The sequence below is a fragment of the Amaranthus tricolor genome, chromosome 7 (genome assembly GCF_026212465.1).
Source record: "Amaranthus tricolor cultivar Red isolate AtriRed21 chromosome 7, ASM2621246v1, whole genome shotgun sequence".
Lineage (NCBI taxonomy): Eukaryota > Viridiplantae > Streptophyta > Magnoliopsida > Caryophyllales > Amaranthaceae > Amaranthus > Amaranthus tricolor.
The window spans coordinates 26,959,079-26,981,646 of NC_080053.1; the positions used below are offsets into that span (position 1 = coordinate 26,959,079).

Consider the following 22,568-nt stretch of genomic DNA (forward strand, 5'->3'; position numbering starts at 1 on the left):
TCGTGCGCACCCGGGAAAACTTCCCAAGAGGTCACCCATTCTAAGATTGCTCTCCACCAAACAAGCTTAACTGTGGAGTTCTTAGCAAATGGGCTCCCTAGAAAAGAAGATGCACCTTGTTGACATGAGTAGTCTATCAATCCTTTTTCAAGCTAAATTTGGGGTATTACAGAGGGTTTTTGGGATAAATGTTGCACTAAAAGAAAACAAAGGAGGCTTCAACTAAACTTAAAGTAGAAAGGAACACAAATTAACAAAAACTAGAGTACTTAATTCAAAAATAAATAGAATGTAACTGTTTATAGAGTTAGAGCAGCATTGACACACCTGAGATGTGATGTTTGTGTCTAGACCTTTAAGACCAGATTCAACAGATCCAATAAAGTGCATAAAAGTGTTTGTATCCAGATTCAGTACAAAAGCAATATGGCTGCTAAACAGAACTTCTAGAAAGGCAAAATATGCCTTTGTTAACTGTCAAAAGAAAGTGAATCCATGTTATTCCAGACTTCCATATATGTGAGTATTTGAACAAAATATTAGTTCCCCCTAGTGCCATAGTGCATTTACTTATATACTGGACTTAAAAGAAAGCAATCCACTAGAAGATTAAAAACTACCAGAAACTGATGACGAAAAGAGAAACAACAAGCAAAATCCGATGCACAACATAAGCAGCATGACTATGGAATCAAACCAAATTCTTGAATATTATAGGTATAGGTAAATGCAGATTATTTGTGTTGTAAAAACAACAGAAGGAACATCCTCTAGAAGCTACAAACAATTTCATCTCCTACTATTATCAGTTAATAGCATGTTAATATCATTTAAACTTAAAACTGACACAAAGCACTTAGAAAATATTTTAGTCATGACAAATGTCGGAAGTTTTGCATATCTTCAAAAATCAAACGATAAGGATTAAAGGCTAAAAAGTGTATTTTCAAGAAGAATTTCCAAAAATACAATGACGGCATTGCAACCTTCCATTTTTTAATATCCTTTAAGGCGCCAAAATTTACTTATCCGTTTATAATACACACTAGTAGAGTGGCTTGCAAGATCATGTGTACTTATTTATGTGAAATTGATGTTTGCTATCAAGGGTCAATTGAAAACGGCCTCTTTGTTTTACCAGGTTAAGGTTGCGTACATCCACCCCCCTCCCCCCAACCGGAAGCCACTTAATAACTTTGGGATAATTCAATGTTACATTATACAGTGAAGTTTGCAATGAGCCACATAACATTAGTGAACGTTGCTTCTGCACCTTGCCATGTTTTTTTTCCCTACATATGGGTAAAATCCACAATTTGTTTATGCAGGGTGCACGCGTACTTGTAGTATTCATTTTTCACCTTTTTAGAACATTCTAGAAGAAGGGTAGAGAAAAAAATAGCTAAAGATTAGTCTTTCCTATAGCAACTCACAAATCCCAAACTCTCTACTGGCACAGAGAAAATGTCAGTTAAATTCCCATCTCATCTCTTATTTCAACTCTTTCGTCAAACGTTATTGAAGCAACTAAACATCTAAAAGTTGTGGAATAAGTACAAGACCTGTAACGAACACTACTTATTGATAAAATGTTTTTAGAGAAACACAATTATTTGAATAATGTAAGGCTATCTTCTTAAACTTTCACCTCTGGTTCAGCATCCACATTAGTGTACTATCAATTATCAAACATTCACTGGCAAATATTATATGTTGATGAGTAGACTTGGCCAGTGAGCAGGGCTCCCAACAAGAAACATACTAGAATATTATAATATGGCTCTAATGGGGAGGATCAAACTAAAAGTTGTTATAAAAGGGCTTTTAAGAGATCAGATAGGGATATCCCAATGGGTAAGAGCGGCCAGGCATTTATATTTACCAGACTTCAGTTTCTTTTAATGTTGTTCTCTTCTTCCCACAATGCCATAAGGATAAAACAAAATCAGAAGAGAAATGTAAGATGAATTGTTGTTTGTTTACACCAGTCACATTATATATGCTATAACTTTATACAGTTCAGCTTCAAGAGACAGCTACGTGCTGATAACTTTGCTTCAGCATTACTACCAACTAAGCTGCAGAAGCTTATGTTCTCGAAATTGTCAATAACAACAGAATGATATTCATGTTACAACAATCAGCAACTAAACCCAGTGGAGAAATATTAGTCCACAGAGGAGGGAAAAAAAAGATTTAAAGTGACCTGCAATTCTTCCCTACCCCCTAACGACCTACACGGATCCGCCCCACCTTGTCACGCCATCTATTATTAAAGAACTTCATTCAATTTTTGAGCCAGTTATTCAATAAACACAGACATATATCAGGAGTTGTTCGTGCCAGAGACAATGACACGGATATTTATTCCATCAAGTTCTGTTGTATTTTAGATGGTTGGCATTTTAATGCGTTCTGAAAGTCAACAAACAGAGGGCTATTTATAAGGAACAAAAAATTTTACAGAAAACAATTACATTTAGAAAGAAAAAGATATGTAAAAAAACATACCTTTCGAAAAACTAAAATGTCCCCTAAAGGGATTGATATTGTCATCTTCACTGCCATGTCAAGTGCATCAGCAAGAGCACTATCGCCATATAGTTCAAATACACCAAAATTGACATAGTTTCCACCAAGGGCTACAAGTGAATGTACACATAAGAGAAAAAAATTATCATCAGAACATACGCAGAAAACACTTTGGTAAGAACACCATGAATAATATGAAAAACAACCCTCACAACAGTGTACAAAGGCCCGTCAGATAAGATTGAATTTCCTTCTCTATTTAAAACTAAATTACTTTTTACTAAATCTCTCTACAGCATACTAAAAGCCCAACCGAGTTGACAAGGAGAAAGTCTTGTATGGACTTGGTCCACACTATTTTAAATAGTAAGTATTTTTATTTGACAAGTACAATCAAATACGATTATTGGGAAATACTTACTATTATTAGGTTGGTGCACACTAAAATAGGATGAACCAAGTCTATACAAAACTTTTATGTTGACTAGAATCAATGGGAACATATTTTAAAGAGATAGAATACACATAATTTAGATGAACCAAGTCTATACAAAACTTTTATGTTGACTAGAATCAATGGGAACATATTTTAAAGAGATAGAATACACATAATTTCCTCAAATTTTCTGTGTTTAATACAAAGAGAATACTTTCCGCCTGAAAATGATCATTCTATTTTATCCCTCAAAATTAAGAAGTATTGCTAATTATATTAAGGTTGCATTAATAGTCTGTTAGCAACTTAGCCTAGCAAGAAAAGAGAAAGATTGTAGGGTATAAATTAATAAGAGACAAATTAAAGGAGACAAATCAAAAACAAAAGCATGCTCATGTTGGGATTGAGGGTACAATCCCCTAAGAACTGAATTTTTAAATCAAAAAAATTAAATAAATTCAACTGGTACTTATTCTTTGAAGTACAAACATGTACACTCGGTGCAAATCAACTGCAGAAAGTAACATACAATATACGTGACAACTAACTTGATCTACACTTTGTAGTACAGAACATTAGGATTATAATACTAATTAACAATGAAGATAGTAGGATAATATCATTTAAAAATATGGAAAATGGATTGTTCTTTTCACTATTCTTCTCTCGACCTTTTTGGGCTACCACACCTTTCTCTATCCTCTCTCATCATCCTCTTCTACGTCAAACAATATAATTCATCCAAAAAAAATATATAGTTGGGAATGTCGCAGCACACGAATTCCAGAGCATTTCCAATTCTCTCGTTTAACTAGGACATTGCCATCAATTTTCCCTTTATCAACCCATACATCCACCTAAGCACCAGTAGCTAACACCTTTTATACTCCCCCTATGGCCCCCATTAAAATCCAGATACCACTAACAGGACTTCTAACTCTAAAATCTATGTCAAAACGGGTGGAAATTAGTGAGCAAGTTGTTATCAATTTGATTCCAGACAACGCTTTGTTAACTTCTCAGTTCTCACTTCTCACCATTAATATATCGTCACAAAAATTGAAACCTTATTAGAAAAAATCAAAAACCTTACCTTCGCTACAATCTACATATATGTGTATTCTCTTTAGCAAATATTAGTATATATGCCCGTGCAATGCACAGATGTGTAAGTATGTAATATATATGAAAATTTTTAATAAAAGACATAACTAATAATGTGTGATTGTGATAAATTCTAAAAGTAAAGATATTAAAAAATCACCATTATTTAAATGAAATCGATTTATATAGGAAACAATCAGTTTTAGTGAGATTTACTGTATGCAAGATACTCATACTACTATCTAATAAAAAATATTTTACATTAAGCTTGCAAGAGAAGTTTTTCATTGATGTTTTATCACAAAAATGAATGATTATAAATTAAAAAAAAATAGTAACTTTAAAAGACTTCTTTGGGTTGAATAAGAAATCTTTAATTCCTACATTTTATAAGGTTGGATATTGTACTACACATGGAAAAATTGATTAAAAAATAAAATGATGTACTTGAATTAATTATATATCCAATCTCCAATTGAAAAAAATTATAAATAATGAGAAAAGATAAAAAAAGGCTAGAAAATTAATTCATTATCAACATAAACTTAATTATTAAATCTTTGTATCATTATCAAAGCGAATAAATAATTTGTTTTACAAAAATATTAAAATATATACTCATAGTAATTATTGATAATTAAGACAAATAAACTTTAAAAGTCTTCAACCATGATAGATAGGAACGAAGATTGAGTTGAAAAAATAGCCAAATTAGTAAGCTTATTCATTATGTGATAATGATTTATTATCTAAGTTAAAATAAAGATTTACATGTATATTCTTTTTTTGTTTTGTATAAGGAAATATAGTATTTCAATAGATCATCACATATAGTTATAGTCAATAGACAAATATTACATGTTTTACTAAGTTGATTGTTTCCTCAAATATGAAGTCAAATATCAAAAGCTACCTTGTCAATAATAGAAAAAAGACAGGAAAAATTTTAATAACAATGTGACACGTGTAACATCCGTTTCTTTAAAAAAAATGATAATAATAAATAAATAAATTTCAGAAAATTTTAATATATATATATATATATATATATATATATATATATATATATATATATATATATATATATATATATATATATATATATAACTCCCCATTAACAAATAACTTTTCACTTCTCCCTCTAAATCTTATAACTAACCTCACTTACCTATTATAAATTAAACCAATTAACCTTAATTTCATTCACATTATTACCCACACTTCCTTTTTCTGCTACAAACTACTTCCTCCATCTTCCAATTGCTTAAAATTCAGTCAAGAAAACGCAAGATTTTGATAATAAAGACAACGGATTCGTAGGCAGAGATTATTAGGAGCGTATGTTGTCTAGGATCGCATGACAAGGTAATTCTCAATGTCCATCTAATTAGGACTATCCCGTTAGTATTATGTGCTAAGTGATAATTAATGTGTTTAATAGGATGCATGATTTTATATGACATTATTTTATATGATGTTATGTTTTATATATTCTCAAATTAAATTTACTATTATTTTTGTCAAACTTGAATTCATAATTATTATTTTGATAAAATTTATATTATTATTTTGATATCAAAATTTGATACGATTTATTTGAAAAAGAAATATTTATGATATTAATTCCTATTGCCACCAATTGATGTTAGAATGGTGATTTGAAAACTAAGATTTCAGTTGGATATTCCTGAGATATACATTTATTGGGAAATTTATGATCATAAAATAAAATGTATAATGTATGTTTGTGTGCTCGCGACTGATTATTAAAATATATTAAATCACGTAAAGTGTAACATGAGGGAAACGAAGCTCTTATATTTGTTGTGATCCAAGTATAAGGGTGATGAACAGGTTGTCCTGTTTGGTTAGTATAACTGCCGACAGGTATTATTATTTCTGATACTTGATACGATGTTTGGTCTTCCTTCTATTTGTTGTGATCCAAGTAGGAGGGGTGTGCACACTAGGGGTTCCTGAGACTACTCTGCTGGCCTTGAATTATTTGGGGTGACGACCTCTTGTTGAAGTAGGTATAGGGGTAAAGCCTCGGCCTACTGACGTTCTCGTTCCCTCAAATTAAAAATTGATTATGTGTTTGTCATTATTAATTATCAAATTAATAAATTGGTTTATGTGGTATTAGATATATTGTTTTCTGAAATTGTTTTTCTTTTAAACTCAGCTATATATTATTTTCTAAAATTCTTTTCAATTTGATTATATTTTATTTTTTTTAAATCATTTTCAAACTTAATCGTCTTACGGGATGGAGTTGGAATTACTCAATTTTTCTGATTTTGGGAGTTTTTTCCTTGTTTTTCTTGCATTCTTATGTTGCAGGTTATTGATTGCGTGGGAATCGTGAAGTGAGAATCACCTAGAAACATAGTTTTTGTTAGAGTCGTATTTCAGTTTAAATTTTACCTTAGGTTGTTTAAATTTTATATGGACACAGATTACGTTTCAGTCTTTTCTTATGTTGTAAGAACCTTTATTGGATTTAAAATTATGAAGTTATTTCTTAGTCGTTAAGCTTTACATTTATTTTATTAGAAATAGATGTGGCGGTAACACTCCCATGAGTAGGTTTTGGCTCATGTTTTTCATTAAAGGTGTTTTCAAAAGTCCGACCTATTCTGAGGGTGTTACAACACGTGTCTCAAGTCATTTCTTCATTAGTATATTTTATTGATATGGGACATTGATTTCACCATTCACTGGGGGGCGGAAGCTTTGACTAATTAATTGATCAGTCCATAATGCATTTTCTTGAAATCAATTCTCAACTGGATCATAGAGTAGATCATTGGAGGTGAATAGCTCTTTTGTAGAGGGAGGATTTACATATTTTTTAAAAGGGCAAAGAAAAGATGGAGATTGGTGCTTTATAAAGATAGTAGTTAGTCATGCTCTTGGGATTTTAGGTGGTTGTGATGCGATGGAATGAGCACTGTTTAGGTTTAGTAGTGATACAAAGATTTTTATTATGGTGGTGGTCGAATTATGAATCTTGAATCTTGATAGCGGTGGAATGGTGGTGGTGGTTGCAGGTAAGGCAAGGGGCAATGGAAAAAAAAAAAAAAAAAAGCAATCATAAAGTAAATGACACATCGCCAGTTAACCTGTTGAAACCAGATTGTGCATCAGTTGATTATTTCGGGCAGGTAGTACATGTAGTTGGGATTATCTTCGAATTACATATAATTGAGATTATTTTGAGCAAAGTGAGCCAAAATTCGGATTTTTTATCCATTTTTCCTAAATAATTCTATGCAGAAAAAAAGGGAAAATGAAATGAAGGTATTACACTTACAGAACCCAATCAAATTACTTGTCAAAGATAACTATAGCATTTTAACTCTGAGTAAGAGGGCAATCATCACAAATATGCACGCAAGCTTCTTTTATTTCAGAATGGTAAGACTTCACAAGTAATAAATATTAAGAATCAATATCCTCACCTCGTGTCAGTATTGTTAAACAAATCCATATGCCCTTGTACTTGAAAGAATATAAATCAGGTGCGTTCGGAAGCGATAATACTCTTGAGCCATAAGCAACTAATAGTTTGCTTACTTCTCGAAAAAGTAATATTCCATTCGCAGATGAGGAGTCAAATGTCAAACGTTGGGCCTTGTTCAACACAAATTCAGCCATAAATTTTAATAATGGGGTTGTAACCTGTATAAGCGTAATAATGAAATCAGTTGCAAAGTGATTTAAGTATTCAATGCTGAAAGTTTAACATCTAGAAAAGAAAGTAGAACTTCAACAAACAACTGGAGAACGATTGTGTGTTTTATGTTAACTGTTTTGGCATCCAATGTTTCTTACAAGTGGTCCTTTGACCAACCTTAATTAACTTAGCCATCATGTGAACATGAGAAGTTAGTGTAATTGTAATACTAGCAGGTTTAAGCTAAAGGAGCAGTTTAATATGCTTATGTATATTACTTGAAAATCTTATGAAAACATCGAGTTTAGCAGTTGTATCAATTATTATTCTATTACTTCCTCAGTTTGGTACCAAGGGTCAATGAGAAATAACATCTTTGTTACAAGCAAGGGTAAGGTCGCATTCATCTAGCCCCCAACCCCCCCTAGGTAGGACCACTAATTACATTGGCGTAATGGAACGATGTTGGTGTGTTGATGTATTTCCTCGGTTTTATATTACTCGCAGCTAAATGATTTGCACAAATATTAAGAGAGGTAAAGAGGAGGAGGAACAAAGTGAGGTGCGTGGGAAACGAGAAAATACAATGTAGGAGCAGAATGGGAGGAGACCAAAGAAAAAGTGAAAATTAGGAGAGGCAACCATCAACCTACTTAAAATTGTAATGGAAATTTAAACTAAAAATACCAACTTTAGGCGGTCCATCTTTAACAATCTCACTTTAAATTATTTTCAGAAAATCTGAACTTTTAACCTTGATTGCTTTTTAAGGACTTTGTGACCAGCAACCTAGTCATCCTTGACATTTTATTTGACTTTTTTTACTTTTAATTAATGTTGTAAGTAAAAAGTTTTGATCAGGTATTAAAATAAATTTAAATAAAAGAAATCTCGAAAAAAGAAACTCAATTAATTCTCGTTAACATTCATTTAACCTAATTGACAATAAATTTTAAATTTTAAAATCTAAAAATCAAAAACAATCAAAATCAAAAAATAGAAAAAGCACAACAGCAATCTAATTTTCCTTCATCTTCGATTTTGGTCTTTATTTTCTTCAGAAATCAGCACCCACCTTCAATTTTACTCTCTCCTCCATGATTAACCATCTTCAATCATTCTCTCTCCTTCATCATATGACCCACTTCCAAATTTTCTCTCCAATACATAAAACATTCAATTTTTCTCTCTCCTCCATGACAAAAGTTCATATACTCTTCTCTTCTTCCTCCTTTTCACTCGCTTCACACAGTCTTTAGACTCTTCACTCCTAATGATTTAATCACTCCTTCAAATCATCAACAATTTCTTGCTCCTATTGATGCCAATTATCTGCAATTGCTCTAGATGCCAATTGTAAGCTCATTGACATACTAATCAACAACTTCTTGAACAGCGACATTTCAAAAATACATGTTCTTATATTGCTAGCAACATGGGAGGTTACAAAATGAGGGGTTTCTAGAAGTTCTCGGTGCCCAGAAAAGTCAAGAGAATCCTATTTGGCTTCAGGTGTGCTACTCATTCATTTTGGCTGTTTCACCATTGTTTTTGTTTATTAATTATCTATGAACATACTTACCCTTCTGTGAGGCAACAATATTTTCCTTTGATGTGATGAATGCTAATGCTGTTAGACAGCATTATAGGCTAGTGAAAGAGCACAATATTCTAGAGTTTTTGGCTCTTGCTGCCTACTGGTGACCATTTGTACAAAATGAATTATGAAAGATTTATCCAAGCTCACAAAGAAATTGATGGATATTACTGTTCCTGCATTGCCTATGGGTGAGGGGATGGGAAGGTGGTGGCAAGGGGAAGTGAGGTGGTAGCAGAGAGGGGAAGGAAAGGAGAGGATGGCTGTGAAGGGAGGGGTATTATGTGTTTTCTGGTTTATTATTTTTTTTATTTTTATTCTTAAATTTTCTTTAAGTTTTCCGTTTAAAAAAAGCAGTTCATAACTTTTATTTAAAGTTTTCCTTTTTCAAAACATTAACTAGTTATTACAAATTAACAATTTGCTAAAGTCCTTTAAAAGCAAATGAAGTTAAAAGGTGGGATTTTTAGTTTTGAATTTTCCTGATGTAACTGAAGTGACATTTCCCAAATTCAAAAGTGCTGCAACTAACTACTAACAGATGAAATAGCAAAGTAGATATGAAATGAAATGGTGAGGAATATTTTTATAAAAGGATAATATAAAGTGTAGGATATGGCCTTTTTGTATAGAAAAACTACAATACATATATTATACCACTAATTCTTGATTGAGACCATCTTATCATGAGACGGTCTCAACTGGGTTAGCCCAAACTCTTTAAATAAAACAGCTGCCATGTACAATTAAATTTTCAGTGTTTTTTTCTTTCTTTTTTACTAATGGGCTGCTCGTATGGGCTCGTCTCACGGTGACACGGTCTCATACAAGACTTGCTGATATTATACCCCAAAAGTGCAACTAAACAGCAAGGTGGCAACTAAACTAGACCAGCACCACAGTGGCCCGATGAAACCGCTAGGTTATTATTCAGTTTAAGTTAGCAACAGCGAGCAAGAAAGAAGACAACATTGAGTATACATATTAACTAGTATATTTTCTTGTTCATGATTTACACCATTGACCATTGAATCGGCTTTTCCAAAGCTTTTAGTTTTACACACTCCAAAGAATCAAGAAAAAGCAAATACCTCAGGAGTGTCTGCCCAATGTGTAATGCCTTTCAAGAGCAGTGGCATTCTTGAAGGATACAACCAATCGAACAAGAGCCCATAAGTTCTTCGACTTAAATTACAAAGAAAAGGTGTCATGAACTTGCTGAGAATCAGGAGAGGACAATTCAAACACTCTTGGAAGTAATTACCTGTTGGTGGCCATCGCAATCCCCCTTAAATCCCTCATTAACCCAATTAATGAGTATTTAACATTATCGCTGCGAAACATTGAATCTGGAGTTGACTCCAATGAAACAAAAACCTATAAATAAAAAAACTATAAGTTATAAACCTTAAACTTGTAGGCCAAAAAAGTCTCTTCAGATCAAAAAGCCAAAGACACCCAAAATGCGTACAAATCCCCACGTCTACAGTTGGTATTATCTTCACAATATTATCCTTCTAAATGTGCATTATTGCAAGAAGCTTATATCTAGAGATTGATCAATAATGCAGTGCAACACTAACATATTTGAATATGCAACTGACTTGTATCAAAAGTTAACATTTAAAATTGGAATTTGCATACATGACAAGACCTATAGAAAAGACACCAAAAAGGTGTAACAGTTTATTCTGGATAATTGTAACGCTTCGAAGTTTTTTCAAAACAAAAAACTTATGCTTTCATACATCTTTAAAATTTTTCCAAACGCAAATTAAAATTTGCTTTTAAAAAATAATTTCAGCTTTCACTTGCGTAAGGGAATTTTGATAACCTTCTTAAATTTTGCACATGAAATTGTGCAGACAAAATTAAAAGAAAAATAAAATGATTGAAACCACTTGTCAGTTTTTTTCTATGCCATCAAAAGTTTGTGATTGTCCTTCTTAGCAAATTGCTGAATTTTGACGACACCTAGACTAATAGTATATTATACTCCTCAGTCCCACTCAATTTGCCCCATTTTCCATTTGAGTCTGTCCCAATGAATTTGCATCATTTCTATTTTTAGATATGACCACCACTTTTACTCTCTACATTCTCTCTCTTATTTCCAAATATCCCACTATTTTTACCCATTATACCCAATGTCTTAGTCTCCGTGCAAAAACCGAATGTGGCTAAAAGGCTGGGAGCCTAAGACAGAAGAGTATAAAGGAATACACATGTTAGAAGTCCTTAGACCATACAGTTCGTTTGAAAATGTAATTTTTTAAGAATATCTAGACTCTAAAGATGACCTACGAGCCTATTTCTGCTCTTATGAGTCTTATGTCTATTTCATTCATCATTTCCTCACCAAAATTATGAAACATACCTTCAAAAGAGGTTCCATAGAAGACTTGAACTTTACAGAGTTGTCCTCCATAAAGATTAACCAACCAATGATGTAGTAGAAACTCGTTCGACTCCGAGAACACCTATGCTCTTCCAAAAAAGGGAAGTGGTCCTTCTGAAATCAAAGGCCAGCACAAGAGTCAATAACCTGAGGCTTTAGTTTCTCAACTACCAAACAGAGACATAACATATATTTAATTTAATACATCAAAGTATGAATACCGTGTGGTTTGAGACTATAAACTTGACAATGTCCAACCTTAGAAGAAACTTTCCAGTCATATAGCTGCAAAAAAAGGGAGACATAAGTTTTATTTTCTTTTCTTTTTGGGTGAAGTTAATTACTGATAATGCAGTCACAGTAGACATAATACTAACCCAGAGGCGAGCTCCAAGAATAGGCTCAATGTATGCCCAATGACCTCTTCGTTCTACATATGTGAGAAAACATGAATGTTAATGCAGATGGCTATGCTTACTAAAAATCAAAAAATAAATAAAATAAAAATTAAGAAAAACACAACCCACCTCAGTGTAGCATTTTAAATTTGTTGCAATCTTGCTGACAATGACGTTTAGCAAAACTAGATGATCACTAAGCCCCAAAAGCTCCGATAATCGACCATATAACTGCTGCACCAAAAGCTAAGGCTCTCAAATACGATTTCAAAACTGAATAGTGTAATAAAATATGAGAAGTCAAACCATTACCTTGGAAGAATGCATGGCCTGGTCACCAACATAACATTTTCGAAAATTTTGGAAAAAGACAAGTATAGCACGATCTAACCTCTGCTTGCTTAATTCGTGATATCTCTGCAATATGAAAAAGATTAAAGGTCACTCCACATGAAAGAATATAAAAACTTTAGCTGGATGTTGTCGCAATTGTGGAAATTCTTGCATTGTCACGAACGTGGCATCTTGCGGTGTTACAACTTACAATTCATTTTGTGAATATCGCAATGTGAATTGCTAACTTAAAAAATATCATTTTCAAATTAAAACTTATAACAGATCTTTTGAAACTATTAGGCTTTTAGATTTAAAAAAATTATAATGCCTATATATGTTAGAATAACAGCTTATAACTGTTGTTACTCCATGACTTTGAATCACAGATTAAATAATGGGGTTTTGCGGATTGGCAAGCTCAAACTCACGGCCATTATAAAACGACCTCGTTTCTATTCCATTGTCAGGAGCGTCCTTAAGTATTACAAAGTTGAAACTGAACCACGTAAAAGAGAAAAAGAAATCATCATCCTTCAGATCACATTTAAGAAAGCACTATCATCAACAGAAATCTTATGTAGGAGACCTAGATTTTCTATCAGTGCTAGCCTATTCAAACGGTTGAAAGCTTCCACATCCGACTCAAGCTTTTGGAGGATCTGAACCCCCTTAATCCATTTGTTAATCTTTCTTTGCTGAAATTCCAACTATATTCTGCCAAACTCTTCCTCAATAGTTCATAGTCAAGGCTTTCTTTTGCCTCATCAACAATTGGAAAATAAAATATCATTGCCACTTTCTGAATGAAGTAAACTTATTATCTGGAATATGACTAAACAAGAAGTCAAAAGGACTTATGATTCTTTTGTTTCGCTTGCTGACATAAAAGTTGAAAAGTCTGAAAAAAGAGAAAATCATAAACCTTCATTTTCTCAAAATTAAAAATTCCCTAAGGTTAGAACTTAGAAACAAAGCACTACACTACCACTAAAAATTATAGAAATAGTTTAGAGAAAAAGTAGAAATGAAAATAACAGATTTACCTAATTATTCGTGTTTTACTGACAAAAATAGGTAACAATAAAGCATAACACATAAGACAAACAGACACAAAATGATTTATGACAAAACGCTTGCCTTGATTCTAAATTTTGGAAATGTAATCTACAAGTTTCCAGAAAAGTGTCTTTGAACTGTCTAATTGCTGGGGCAGTCAGTTAGAGGGTAAGCTTAAGCTTATCTAGATCCTCAAAGAAAGACTTTTCAATTTCCTCTTTATACTATGATAAGGATAGGGTGCATAGTATGATACTTCAGATGGCAAACTTTAGTTTCAAGAAAAAAACTACAGCAACAGAGGATCAGAAATTATCGTTTGTTCCATTGACAATTGACAGAGTCCATCACACTATACATCACATAAAAGCACAATTCTAAATCCACAACTACCAAAAAGTATAAGACAAAGGAGACAATAAGAAAGCTGCAACCAAGCAAAACAACAATCAACAAGAAACTCCAATCTATGTAGTTAAAAATTTAACAAAGACTATTAGAACATAAGCAAGAGATGCATTCAGCGAAAGAGCTGCATAAAGGATCACAGTGGCCATACCTCACCGTGCAATCCACTATCCATAACCTTTACTAGCTGCAGAACACGTGCCGAAAGTTCTGCATCAATGACCTCTTGCGACTCCGAACTGCAATAAAGTAAGATGACAACCATTTTTTTAAAACCAAAAAACACACCATTGTTAATGGACACTTTAAAAAGAAACAAGCGAAAGCTGTATGTAATACCTACTGCCGGTGCATTGCTTTATCTTAAGAATGGCAGCAATTATATGAACAATCCACGCAAGTTTCGCTTCAATTACAGATAGCTCCTTTTGATCACCAGCAGGTAATTGAGTTCTTTCCTGTAATATTATACTAGTTAATATCTTTTGCTTTCACTGCCAAGATCAAACACTTGGAAGTCTCATCCATTAATCCATTCAAAGTACCGTATAACTCTGCAGAATGGGCTCTACAATATTTATTATATAGAGGCTGCTGCGTTCATACTGCAAAATAAAAGCCAAAAGCACCATACTAAGAAATTAATAGTATATTTGCAGTCTATTGCTCCATGTTCATTCGATAAAGGCAAGTGAAGATTCAGCAAGAAAATACGTCAAACAAGTAGTCCTATATATATCAAATGCCAAAGCCTTAGACCAGCTATATGGGGTCTGCAGTCCGCTATGAACCAAGATAAAACAACGTGAGAGGTCAAAAAAAAGTACTATTTTATTCATCCTTTATTTTAACACTGAGAATGTCAATTCAAACGAGTTTCCACATATCTTCTCCTCCATTCACTCCTATGCAAAAAAGTAGTTGTATATAATAAATTAAATTACTAAGGAAAAGGCTTAACCTGGAATCTGCAAAGATGAGGAAAACAATCAAGCTGATCCTGAAGAAGTTCAACATTGTCTAGTGGATTTTCAGAAAAGTCATCAGAAAGTACAGCCTGAAAGAACACAAGAAAACAGTTGATTTCCTAAATATGTTCAATAGTGAAACAAAACCACCAGAAAAAGAAATCATTTGAGACTAAACCTGTACGGAATCGAATCTGGATGTGATAAAACCTTCAGTGATCTTAGGCACAAACTCATTAAGCAAACTTGGTGCATCACCCTTCAAATATGGTACAGACGTCACCAGCCTGGACCACAACCCTAAAAGGTAGTACACACTGCTGCTGGCCCACTTTTATAGCATCCACAAGGTATACAATAGGGATTAGCAACTCATAAGTCATAACGTGTACAAGGTAAACAGCACAATTAATTATCCATAGGATGAGAATAGAACCAAAAGAATCAGAATGCTTTCCTATCCAAAGACATGATACATGCAAAATACATCAAGTACATTTTTATAAAAATGATAGCTCTTCCAATTTAAGGGATACTGTAAAAAAAACATAGAGATCCCATTTACTTCAAAATTGACGCCATCAAAGCACACGCTTCATTCATTTTAGAAGCAGTTGCATTACAGCACATGTTGTTTGAAATTTCTTCCTTTACATTCCCTTTCTTCATTTCTACCCTTTCTACAAGTTGAACCAAACAGCCCCAAAATTAAAAATATACTGCTCCTTCAAACATTTAGTTATCAAGGATACATTAGTCATTTTCATCAAGCACCATGAAAATACTAGATCCAACTATCAAAGTGCATACTCTTAAACGACACTTGTTTTATATTAGACAAACTACATGCAGGAAAAAGTTGAAGTTTCAAGTTAAGTTTGTTACTTAGATAGTATACTATGACACTAAAATAAAGTGGAAAGCATCTGTTTCCTAACAAAAAATAAAAAATAAAAAACAGAAACAAAAAGACAATGACCAAGTGTACTCGGGTAAGCAATGTGAAAACAAGCAGAAAATTTATTTGGGGCCAAAGGGAGTTTCAGGGCATGTGAGTTTCTCTAAACAAGAAACTAACCTGCCAAGACTGTAGAGATTTTAATGTGAATTCTGCTACGAGATGTATCCAATCACTGTAACCTTCCACATTAACGAGTTCTGATAACTGCAATGCGGATATTCAATCGCAAAGGTAACAGTTGAGAATAAGCATGTTAACAAAATCAAAACATTATAGACCAAATTTACTGCAAAGGGGGGCAGAAAACCACATGATGACAGGATATACATGATATACATGATAGCCATATCAATCATTAATCATCAATTGATAACAAGACGAGATTCAGGATAATATGCAAACTATAACAGCCATATCAAAGTTCAGGTGTCCAGATAATCAATGCAATAGAAACAGAATCGTCCATAGGGCAAAGGTACTTACATTTAGCAGCAATAAGGTGATGAAGTGTTATTTTCCATAGTTACTAACTACTAACATTTAGAATTTCACTAAATACTAAGTTCCCCAACAAATCTTTAATTTTATTCTCCTCTTCGGACATTATTACTAAGTCAATCACATATACAAGCATCTCAATTAAAAGATCCAATCAATAGGCACACTATAGAATTCAAACAGATTACCGTGGATTACTCTCTTCCAATTTTCAGAAAGGGCCTCAAATCTTAAAGCATTACATATAAATGACAAAAATGCAGACATACCTGGTAATTTACTCTAAAGCGGCCAAGTAGACGGCAAAACTCATGGTAGTTGTCGTGTAGTGCGAGACCTGTTTCAGAGCGTTGAAATTTTTTTAGACCATAAAAAAATTCTAAAAGATGAAAAATGGCAGCCATTCCCTTAAAAATCAAAAAAAAAGTGCAAAGCTCAAGTATTAGCATGATGAACCTATGTTACAATTGAAAAATGGATTCGTCGCCTTAGGATGTTACAATTGGTTTGTAAACATCGCAATGTGAATGGTTAACTTGAAAAATATTCATTCATAGTAATTCAGGTTGTCTAGAACATATATTTAAATTAATGCTTATAAAAGACATTTTGAACCTAATCCATAATAAAAATTATAAAAAAAATTATAGTGACTAATAAGTTAGAATACAACTTATAATGGATGTTACTCCATGATTCTTTCAATGGTTGGTACTCCATGATTTTGAAACACAAATTACATGACGGTGCTTCGCAGAACCGTAAGCTCAAACCCATTGTAAAGAGGCCATTATTTAATGGATTGAACACAAGTTCATTCCATGACGGGGGCAATTCAGGTTAGAGCTAACATATATTGTAAAAATCAATACTTGAAGAAAACATTATAGAAGTTTTTCCCAACACTGTTCTTGAATTGCTCTTGTGAGTTAAGCAAGGGTAATCTAAGAGTCGAAGAGATTTTGTGTGAGTAAAGCACAAAAATTCAACCAAAGCTTGATGGATTCATGAGGATGAGAGTGAATCGGCCAAGCAAACTAAATTGCACAATTTTTTCCTTTTGGTTCGATATTGTCACCTATAAAGTGAGTTTTCCTTCAATAAATATCCTTTTAAGCCCAAATTTTTAGTGGAGTGTTCCTAGAAGGAAAACTCTTAAAATTAAGAGCCACAAGAGAAACTACAAACAACTTGAAAATATATTCCAACAGCTTTCAGCTACCTTGCAACTCTTAGAGTTAATGTATTATCAAACACTGCTACTAGCAAAAGCCCCTTGTTTTTATGCGAAGGCAATATAACTCAACCATAAGAAGACAAAAACTAAAATTACTATATTATGAAATTGCGAACATTGTTATTCCATCAAGACAACATCAAAGAAACTCATTGGTCGTTTGTAACAACAATATAGCTTTTCTACGGTGACGGTATCATAAGAGCAAAACCAAAACTAATTTTTTGCAAAATTAAGAAATTAAAAATTCCATCAGACAACACTGAATAAACTCAATGTTTGCAGGTTGTAACAACAATAATACTGCCCAAATAAAAATAAATTATTAAAAATGTATGGGTATAATAGTACCTTGGCCGCTTTGTAATATTTCTTTGGTTCCAGTCATAAGATGCGCCAAATATTTAGACCGTACATTATCAGAAAAAACAGAGCGTCTTACTGAAGCCAAACGAACTAAGCATTCAAGAGCCTGCAAACAAAAAGAGGCTAGTGGATTCGGAAAGCATTCACCTCAAAAAACATATCAACTAACATATAGAAACATATACAAGAACACAACTAATAATTAACAAAAAAAATGAGTTTGTGATGCTCCATACTCATGTAATATTATTTAAAAATAAAATTAATTTATTAATAAGTGTAATGAAAATCTGATTTCAAAACAATTTTGTTCTTAAGAAGCTTCTCCCCCTGTCCCCATAAGTTTGCCAGAAGGGAACAGAATTGCTTTGTTAAGGGAGTATTGAATGTGAGTAGTGCAGGCAAGTGATAGAAAAGAGATGGAGAGAAAGATAGGGGAAAATATTTTAGAATAGGTAGAAGGGGACAAAATCAAAGGGACATCTAAGAATAATAACAGAGGCAGACTCATGGGCAAAGAAGTACACGTGTAAAGACCAATATCAACAAGAATTGCAACAGAATACTGGGACATATAATTGCGGTGAAAAGGTCCTAGCAAACTTTTGACAATAGCAAAAAACATGTTGGGATGGCACCAAGTTCAATAATCAACTATAATAAACTTCAATAGAAAGAATTGAAAGGATTGTCATAAACCTCCTTTGAGATTGGGGGTTGCGTGATAGCATAGTAGTCGAAAAATATTTTCAGCGTTGAAGGATCTTCAAGAATGGGCTTCCAAGAGGAGGTAACCTGAAATGACAACAAAAGTCTATCATCAAAAAACAGTTCAAAAAATAACAGCCATTGTCTTCATTCAAACATCAAACAAGCATGATATATTGACAATAGTGTTTTTAACAAAAGAAAATTTAACCTGGACAGCACCAAACTCATCTGAACTCTCATCAACTGTTGTACCGACAAAGTCATAAGATAAACATTTCAGCGCAAGGGAAAGTGCTAGCTCTTGCAACTTGCTCGTCGCTACAAGGTCCATAAATAAGGGTATTTGAATCAGTACAAATTTTGCCTTCGTTTTACAGAAATGTAGTAACATTGAAGAAAACAATACTAGTAACAAACCAAAATGCTAATAGAAATTAGACTTGTTACCATCATTAATAAGCTGCTGCAAGGACGTTAACGAAATTTGGAAAACTTGGAACAATGATTGATCCCTGAACGAACATGCCACTCTCCTATGATGTGTTGATGGTACCCCTGCATTAGGCTACCAATACAAGAAATGAACATAAATGTAAGAAGGCAACTCCACTAAAAATTTTCTTACTAAATTTTTAAAAAAAAAAAGTGATGATGAATAAAAAAACTAAAACTCAAAGCATCAAAACAGTTTAGCAAGAAACAGATGGCACAAAAAAAGTTGTAAATGAACATTGAAGACAAAATTTCTATTGAAAAACTTGATTCATCAACCATGTTTGCTCCCATGATCCATGTTTAATAGACCTCAAAACTTATCCCGCTGTGCCAGTCAAGAAAAAAATCCACCAAGTATGCAGTGAACATCACTCATTAATTTCTGATGCAATTTTTCGCTGACCAACAATCTAAACAAAACATCAACACTTCCACTAGATGGTGAAAAGAAAATTAGAAGGCGTCTGGTTAGGAAGAACCAATAAAACCCCTATTTCTCTCAGAAATTGATTTAGTGGGTTATTTCTGATATTCTCTATCTTGCTTTTACTTTTGGAGTTCCCTCAGTCTCCTCTACAGCTCTACATCGAGTCCAAAGTGGAGTTAAGACATGAGTATCCCAAAAATCCCTCTATTCATTGACCAAAGTTTGAACACAATTAATTACAGTTAACCGACCTTAAATGTCAACCTGAGAACCATCTTCAACCTCATCGGGACCTGGACAACTAGTAAATTGAGTTGTAATTGTTAAATCGTAGGTAGTTTCATTTGTTTTTGGGTCCACAATAACCAAATAAGTTAACGTAAAGTTCGGTTAGTAATTGTGTTGGTAGGTGATTAAGTTAGCAACTAAGTGTAGCTTGCAATGCAGCTGTTGTGTGAACTGTGAAGAAGCTTCCAGGCAGTGCTGAGTAATAACTTCTAGACGCTGAGATAGAGCGTCTACTGTCAGATATTAGTAAAGCGAGGATGAGCAGCGCGTAGCAGTCAGTAGCAGTGACAGTCATTGCTTATGGTGCCGACTCGTATTGTATCTTCAGCGGGCGTCAGTTTAGTTAATTCACACGGTTGTTGCAAAAGCTTAAGAGCTGTGAAATATATACATATACCACAATCATTTAGAACCTTACTGTTATTGTGCTAGGGGTTCATATATAACCCGCAATCCACATATTTACATGCATAATACACATAGAATTTAACAAATTGTTGAGCTTGAAAAAAAAGAAGTGTGAACGAAAAATTAAGTTTTCTCAATTGACTTAACACAAACCAATTCAAGAAATCAATTCTACATTTGAATGAGTTGTACTAAAAGATTGATTTGAGACTTATCTATTTTAATCAAACCAAACCCACAACAGAAGTTTTGGAGTGAAATTTGAAACCAAAGCTCATACTATCCTTGCATATGTTTGGACTTTGGAGTGAAACTTGTGTTGACTCAACCAACACTGAAGAACAATTTATCATCCATAAAACCGCCCTCACTTCCCTAGCCACCAACCATAAAACCATTTCCCAACAATCCAACACATACCAAAGTTACCCTCTACCACCAAAAAAATTGAAACTCACGTAATCACAACACCATAGACCGAAATTACTCAGCCACCAAATCAAATCCAAAAATAGTATCCAAAGCCATGAGATACCCCTTAAATCGGCCTAAAACATGTTTTTTCTACTCACAAATAAAATGCATGTGGTATTAGATAATAAGATTGTTAGATTGGAAAACTTTTATGACTCGGTCGATATGATTTGATGCCATCTTTTTTGAACTAAGCCAACAGGTGTGCACGACAAGAAACATTGGCGGACTAAGTTGGAGATTTTGCAAGTTAGTTGCTTCATTAAAAAACTCTGGTTATACCAGAATAACTCAAGCATTAACAAAAATGATTGGAAAATTTAAAAGCAAGTTTTAACATTAATGATCCCTGTTTTCATATTATCTATGGGCGTAAGGAAAACTTATGTACACGGCAAGGTTCACACTGCCATGATGACGAAGGTACCAAGTCCCTGTAAACTCATTTTGCCAAGAGCATCATGGAAATATCACGAAAAAAAATAAGGCAGTGAAGAAGAGAATGAGAAGGGTGATGTGGTTCACGGGTGACACTAAACAGATTCATCAGTTGACGTCCCAAAAAATTGCTGCAATCAAAGATTTTTTTTTTGTTCTTAATGCAAGCTAAATTTCATGGACATAAGGTCTCTGTAGAAAGTTATCCAACAAGATAAATTGTTCTCACTCCACAAGTTTATTTATTCAAAATTTTATGGAAATTAGTTTACATTTTCAATTTCAATCATCAACGTTATTATAGAAAGGGTGAGCATTAGTTTTAATTAAAAAGAACAATAGATCCTCAATCAACAAAACTAGTAGATACCGAGTATCCAATTATGCATTTTAGTTGGCTAAACAAGCAAAATCAGCTCCCTTGGCACAGTTGCAAAGACTATACTTTAATCAATGAAGGAAAAGATTTTTCATCAAAAAAAAATCCACAAAAGGAAAATAGGACAATAGAAGACCGCAGGTAATCCAAAAGTTAACAAATAAAATTGGTGTACAAGACTATAAGTCCGCATATATGCAGCAAATTATTAATGCCCTCCATGATATTAAACCAATGCAATAAGTATACTTTATGTAGCTTAAGAACATCACAAACGACTAACCTGATTCATCTCAGATACAAGTTGATTTAATATCTTCAACCCGATTGCATAGTGATGTGGTGTAGCCTGATATGTAACCAGAATAAATATTAGGATTACTCCACAAAAATAACATACAATCATTTTTCAGAGACAATGATATAGAACATCATAACTTCTGAAGGATCTACAATTATGCAACACTCAAAGATCGATTTTGGACTGTTATTTGTTAGATATTAGCAGAAACAACAGAAGTTGGGCCCATGAGCAGAAAAATATACTACTACTCGACGGTTGACATGGTAGGACTGGCCACAACATAAAAGTTCTACGGACAGTAAACCAAGCATCAAAAATGATATTTGAAGGTATATTTAGTATATTGCACAAGTGGGCTTCAAAATCAAACAGCATGTTTATCAAACTGGGAAGGGAGGCAAGGGGTGAAAAGTGCTAGAAGAAAAAGGAAGGAAAGGGAAAAGATGAAAGAATTTTTTAGCTGAGGATAAAAGTCAAAAGGAGGGAATAAAAGGACAAACCTATTTCGTATAATTAATACCATTATAGAATCAAATCGATAATTTTTTTGACGAAATTTTTCTGGATAAATTAAAGCTTCTAATCTACAATCATTTCACGTTTTATGTTTCAGATGATGAAGGACAAAACTCATCATCCTTTATCTTTATACATAACCTTCTTGAAAAAG

The 22,568-nt window shown here is 33.3% G+C and overlaps 1 protein-coding gene across 2 annotated transcripts in view; it reads right to left on the minus strand.

The window, feature by feature from the left end:
- The window catches only part of LOC130817311 (uncharacterized), a 32,104-nt gene that overhangs the window by 5,480 nt on the left and 4,056 nt on the right, over window positions 1-22,568 (minus strand). The window contains exons 4-25 of one of the 2 annotated variants that reach the window (XM_057682940.1): window positions 21,878-21,943; window positions 19,133-19,250; window positions 18,894-19,003; window positions 18,674-18,769; window positions 17,960-18,080; window positions 16,641-16,708; window positions 15,991-16,077; window positions 15,091-15,243; window positions 14,906-15,001; window positions 14,490-14,549; window positions 14,284-14,402; window positions 14,096-14,183; window positions 12,457-12,561; window positions 12,274-12,378; window positions 12,124-12,176; window positions 11,968-12,031; window positions 11,726-11,860; window positions 10,613-10,725; window positions 10,440-10,533; window positions 7,537-7,756; window positions 2,512-2,642; window positions 328-474 (exon numbers count right to left, since the gene is read on the minus strand). In XM_057682940.1, coding sequence (XP_057538923.1) covers window positions 328-474; window positions 2,512-2,642; window positions 7,537-7,756; window positions 10,440-10,533; window positions 10,613-10,725; window positions 11,726-11,860; window positions 11,968-12,031; window positions 12,124-12,176; window positions 12,274-12,378; window positions 12,457-12,561; window positions 14,096-14,183; window positions 14,284-14,402; window positions 14,490-14,549; window positions 14,906-15,001; window positions 15,091-15,243; window positions 15,991-16,077; window positions 16,641-16,708; window positions 17,960-18,080; window positions 18,674-18,769; window positions 18,894-19,003; window positions 19,133-19,250; window positions 21,878-21,943 — 2,349 coding nt within the window. The remainder of the gene's footprint in view (window positions 1-327; window positions 475-2,511; window positions 2,643-7,536; window positions 7,757-10,439; window positions 10,534-10,612; window positions 10,726-11,725; window positions 11,861-11,967; window positions 12,032-12,123; window positions 12,177-12,273; window positions 12,379-12,456; window positions 12,562-14,095; window positions 14,184-14,283; window positions 14,403-14,489; window positions 14,550-14,905; window positions 15,002-15,090; window positions 15,244-15,990; window positions 16,078-16,640; window positions 16,709-17,959; window positions 18,081-18,673; window positions 18,770-18,893; window positions 19,004-19,132; window positions 19,251-21,877; window positions 21,944-22,568) is intronic. The other variant, XM_057682941.1, reaches the window with a different exon arrangement.